General features: G+C 44.5%; 1 protein-coding gene across 1 annotated transcript in view; it reads right to left on the bottom strand.

Moving 5' to 3' along the window:
• Positions 1 to 6,000, bottom strand: part of ANO4 (anoctamin 4) — a 451,959-nt gene that overhangs the window by 145,924 nt on the left and 300,035 nt on the right. The window contains exon 9 of the mRNA XM_027107320.1: positions 2,454 to 2,585. Within this exon, the coding sequence (XP_026963121.1) occupies positions 2,454 to 2,585 (132 nt within the window). The remainder of the gene's footprint in view (positions 1 to 2,453; positions 2,586 to 6,000) is intronic.

Here is a 6,000-nt window from a genome sequence, read left to right as displayed (position 1 = left end):
TGGACCTAGAGATGATCATACTAAGTGAAGTAAGTCAGACAGAGAAAGACAAGTATCATATGATATCACTCATATCATATGATGTGATATCATATGATATCACTCATATCACGTGATGTGATATCATATGATATCACTCATATCATAAAATTAGGGGAACCTAATTTTTAAAATGATATGAATGAACTTATTTACAAAACAGAAACAGAATCACGCATTTTGAAAACAAACTTATGGTTACCAAAGGGGAAAGGGGGGTGGGGGAGGGATAAATCAGGAGCTTGGGATTAATATATACACACTACTATATATAAAACAGATAACCAACAAGGACCTACTGCATAGCACAGGGAACTCTCCTCAATATTCTGTAATAACCTTTATGGGAAAAGAATCTGAAAAAGAATGAATATATGTGTAACTGCATCACTATGCTGTACCCCTGAAACTAACACAACATCGTAAATCAACTAGACTGCAACATAATTTAAAGTAAAATAAAATGATCTATTTACTAGGTAAGGTCAAGGCTGTGTCTGATTTATCTTTATATCCCCTGTACCAAGACAGTGTCTGGCAAGAAGCAGGCATCAAATTAGTGACCGCTGAATGAATCAATAATTCAGTGAGTGAATACCAAAACATGTCAAAAAACCTTCTCAAATATACGTGAGAGATGGCTGAATGCCGCCATCCCACATGCTACCATCTCTCATTTATTATATAGTTTAAAATACCTGTAAAGGTATGATTCTCAGTTCTAGTCCCTAAAGATCCTGATGGGTGCCCAGGTGCTTCAGATTTTGAGAACCCTCCTGAGAAACTTTGTTCTAAAGCCAGAACATGAGGAAACATAACCAGCATGAAAATGAGTAGGAAATCTTCCTCTTCCATTTACCTGTGTCCCTTTGAAGTAAAACAAACCCCAGGCACACAACATATATTTCATTGATTCTTCCACCCATCCATCCGTCTAAAATTTTTGAGACCCTCCTACACTGTGCTAGGCACTCTCTCGAGCAGGTAAGAAGCAAAGTGAAAACCTGCACGTACACCAGACTCTACTCCAGGAGGATTTAAAAACAAACAACCACTTGTGTAAGAAACTTCAAGATGAACAACACAGGCACAGTGAGGGTTTAAATTAAGAGTGGAAACACATCAGCTTTCATCTGTCTTTTTCTTTTCAGAAAACATGCTAGGTCCTGATCTCTGACTTTACATGAAATCTCGCTCAGTTCTTATTTCCCATGGAGGATTTAACTAGGATTTTGAGGGTGGGCTCTGAGTTTCACGTCTTCTTCAATAACCCTATGAAACATTCACATAATGGGGCTTGTTTGGCATCAATCTAACCTGTGCGGATCCAAAGTTTGGCTATTTCAGTAGTTTAATGGAGTTGCTTCCCGTGCATTATACGTTTTGATGCAGAGCATCTATTCTTTGATTTTTCTTCTCTCCTTCGCCCTCTAGAAGCCCACAGGCTTTAACTGATTTTCTGTTGCTGAAATGTGCCCCCAGCTTGCACTCCCTGCAACTGCCACTTGGTTTATTTTTTTGTCAAAGTTGGCAACCTATTTTTTTTAAAATCTGTCACCCCTTTTCTTCCCTTCAGGCAAGTCATTTTTACTGAGGCTGTTGTCATATGGCTGGAACGGGGAGAGCCAGGAATTCCTGAAGCCTGGCTGGGATCAAGGCCAGGCTGACTTGATTTACCCTCCTTTCAAGAGGCTGTCTTTGCCTGGTTGTTTATCGTCTTTGGCATGGTTTTCTCTCCTACCACCGACCCTGCCATCCGGCCATGATTTCTTGTCAAATCAGAAGCTTCAGAGTTAATTCTTTATCACTTTCACAATTCCTCAAACACTCAATTACTTGGCTAACCTCCCTCCCCCAACCACACATGTAAAAAGTGACAAATTACTGTTCAGAGACTGACAGATGAGCCAGGAAGCCAGCTGCTAGGTCTTGTGGCTTTTCCTGGGGCAACTTGGTGAGTTGTTAAAGAAAGGGGAGCTGAAAGGTGAACTGAGTTGTTTTTTTTTTTTTTTTTAACTCAACAATCCCTCTTTTTAATAGGGCAAGGTGTAGACCAGCTTCCTTACCTGCTGGCTTAAGGCAGATGAGCCTTCAGGGGGCTCCAAGCACTGGGCTTTGGCGAAGCCACAAGACAGAAGTCTGGGTCTCTGAACCACCATGCAGAATGTGGTTCACCAACACACACACGGACGAGCGTTCAATTGTGTTAAGTCGCTGAGACGTGGGGATTGTCTGTTAGAGCAGTTTGCTTACCCTGACTAATATAAAAGGGATATGAACACTCACAGGACTGTCAGGGGAGAAGGGCACTACGCTGTTCCTTCCACGGGCCAAGGAATCAAAGGCGCGCAGAGAGGGCTCTACCACAGCTGCATGTCCTTAGTAAGACAAGGGCTTTCACGGGAAACACTCACTGGTGGATCCTTTGCTGGCTGAAAGGGGCAGTGTAGCAGTCATTCTCCTCCAGGTCTGGCAGTGTCTCCTTGTCCAGCCTCATTGGCTTCTTAGGTAACCATCTCCGAAAACTGCTTATTTGTTTATCGATCCTGTGGTACATGAAAGGCAAGACCAAAGGGTACAGCACGTCAGCATTGCCCCAAAACACGGGAGGGAAGTCTCCACAGAGCCGTAAATATGACCCCCACGCTGCAGGCATGCTCACTGCACTCACGAAACTCCCACCCAACAGACAGAAAGAAGAGAGCCGAGACTCAGTGCTCTTGGGATTTCACCAAGGGGCTTTGATATGATTGTCCATGATATCACAGCTGTGAGTCATATGTCTACGCATGCCAGTGAATGACCAAGGAACAGAACAAGGCTGGAAGGCTCTGGAAAGGAAGTGGACAGTCCCTTAAGCAAAGCAGCGGAGACCTTAACTTTGTCCATCCTGCAGATTCCAGAAACTCATTGTGTGCTTGGAAAATCTCCCCATCTGAGGTCTGGGAAGAGCTGTAGCTATAGTTAGCTTTGAGCGAGGGGTGACAGTGCATCCCAGGGGATGGACCGTACACAGAGAGCCCAATGGCACGATTTGCTTCCCGCCCCTCACACCTTCCCCAAGCAGGCTCTCAGCAGATGGCATGCTGTTTAACTTTCATGTCTCTTTTCAAGCTGAGACATGAAAGTTCTCAAGGTGCTGGGGCATCATGACACACGTGTGTCACTCCGGCCAGGGCACACGATGGTACCAAGCCAAGGGAAATGACACTGTCTCCAAAGTGGTTTTCAAGCCATGGTTTCCCCCCCTGGCTACCTCCCTGTTCCCTCTGATTTCTGCTGATGAAAACATCTGGCTTCCAAGTGACCAGATGCTCACCCACTCACAGCCAACCATTAGAGGGAGCAAATACCACAGCAGACTTTTAAATGATTATGCTACCTCAGGTATCTGTACCCCTGAAATGTTTTTTCTCCAAGGGCACGTATCAAATAGCATCTCTGTGAAGCAGACTGAACAGGTACCATTCGCGTTTTACACATCACAAAAGAGACCCACGGCCAGGGTGATTATCCAGCCAGTGAATAAAGCCAGAACCAGATGGCAGATCCCGCACTCTTGATTTTAAAGATCACCCCCATCAAAGTAGTTGATAATGGGAATCTTCACTTAGGGGCTATTCAAGGGACACATTTCGCTGGGGATGAAAATCTTTAAATGCCTTCTAAGTCCATTAACTGACAACATATGGAATTTGGGTATGCTTTGTTTCTTTTCCCAATGAAAATCATTTACATGGCAATTTATCCTTTTCCGTGAAACTCTCAGCTGAAGGGATTATTTTTTATATAACCAATCAACTCCAAAATGAAAAATAACAGTAATCTTCTCTTCTACCACCTTTTATCCTCAGCTTTGTTCCAGCCTCACCACAATCCCCCCACTCTGCCTGGTGGTGGCTGTCTTTTTTCCAGAGTCCCTGAAAGTTCAAACTGGAAAGAATCCTCCGGCTTCTTTAAGACCCTCGTCTCCAAGAGGACCTGTCCCCACCACACATACACGCACAGAAGTAAAGACCCTACTCAGGGTCATGTACCCAGAAAAGAATAATAGATGAGAATGGCCCAAAGACTGAAGAAAGGGAAAAAGTTCCCATCTCCTTCATCCTTCAAGTCCACCCCATTCTCCCCATCATCTCTTTAAAGACACTTAAAATACAGTGAGATGATAAGCTTCAGAGAGGTGATATGACACAGTGGTTGAGAACATGATCCCTGAGGCTGGAGTGCCCAGATTCAAGCCCTGGCTCTGTAATTATTAGCAGTGTGACCTTGGGCAAGTTATTTAACTTTGCCATGTCTCAATTTCCTTATCTGTAAAATGGGCATGATAATGATGCTCAATTCATAGGGTTGTGATGATTAACTGATCAATACGTATACAATGTCTCCAGAACGGTGTCTGGTGCACAGTGAACACTGGCTATTATCACTATCTTTTCTTTTTTCCCAAAGACAAGCATTTGAGCAACCAGTTTGCCTCTTAACAATTTTGTCCTTCTGCCTTTCAATTCAAAAGGTTAATTATGCTTCACCAGCATCTATCACTCGTCCAAGTTCAATGATCTAGTCCTTAAATTAGACTTCCTAGGTTAAGCTGGTTGCCTTCCCTGTGGCTCTTGGCTTTATTTCATCTGATTGCCTTAAAAGTTGTTCAGGAAAGAAGACTTTGGCCCAGAGGTTTTCCGTAATAGAGCTTTCACCTCCCACATCTCTCCAGTCGGCAGCACTAATCGGATTACACTTTGCAAAATTCGCATTCTCACAGAATCTGGGCTCTGCGCGCAATGACTATGAATTAAATCCAGATGGGTACAGTGCTCAGTGTGGATAAAAACAAAGCTGTAAAAATTCAGGCATAAATACTCCATGGGAACGAAATGGTAGCTTTCAGCAACCAGCTTGTGGCATCACAATTTAAGTGAAATGTGGAGATGGTGGAGCGAGAGAACAGAGTATGAAAGTGATGAGTTCATTGAAAAATGAGGAGGGGGGGAAAGGAAGTGAGAGGAGGCTGCTTGGCATGGTGGAAAGGAGCTGGGATTTGTCCTTGGAATGCCTAAATCCTGGCTCTGTCGCTTATCAGCTGTGTGACTTCCCACAAATCACTCACCTTTCTGAGCTTTATTTTTCAAGGGTTTTAAAATGGGGTCATTACGATCATCATCATTTTATTGACCTCACAGCGTTGCTAGGAGGCTTAGAAAAGAGGACGTGCATGAAATGCTTTGGAGAAGCTGCTAGGCAGACAGCAGTGTTATTAATAACTCCTTGAGGACCACGGAGGCTAATGTAAAAGGGATGGAAAGGAGAGGAAGTGGGCTTTTGAAACGCTATGGTAGAAGAAAGACATTCAAAAGATATCTTAAAAACAAGCCCCCTGAGACACTAACTAGGGGTGGAGGGTGTGAACCGGTCTTCATCGGGGCAGCCTGAGAAGAAACAGGAAGAAAAAGCAGGGGCTGTCTCGGTCCCACCACACATGCCAGTCCAGGCTGTGTGCTCACAATGGACAGAAAAAATGTTCAGATGTGACCAGCAGTTTGTGTCCTCTTCTGGCTGGCAGAAAGGCCCCCCAAAGATTTCTGCACCCTAATCCCAGAACCTGTAAATATGTTGTGTGACATGGCAAAGGGACTTTGCAGGTGTAAGGTGATGGGCCTTAAATTAAGGAAAGCATCCTGGATTACTCAGGGGGACCCATTTAACCACGAAGCCATTTAATAGCAGAGAACTTTCTCTGGCTGGAGACAGGAGAGATGAGGCAAAAGGGAGGTCAGAGAGATTCAAAGCATGAGAAGGATTCAACTGGCCACAGCTGGCTTTGAAGATGAAGGGGGGCAGGAGCCAGGGAGTGTAGGCAGCCTCTAGAAGCTGAGAAAGGCCTTTGGTTAACAGCCAGTCGGGAAACGGAGACCCCAGTGCTACAACTGCATGGCCCTGAACTGTGCCAGCTACCTG

Source organism: Aethalodelphis obliquidens, unplaced genomic scaffold (genome assembly GCF_003676395.1).
Source record: "Aethalodelphis obliquidens isolate GAN/ISIS:26980383/991018 unplaced genomic scaffold, ASM367639v1 scaffold8, whole genome shotgun sequence".
NCBI classification, from domain to species: Eukaryota; Metazoa; Chordata; class Mammalia; order Artiodactyla; family Delphinidae; genus Aethalodelphis; species Aethalodelphis obliquidens.
This window is presented reverse-complemented; position numbering and strand designations above follow the sequence as displayed.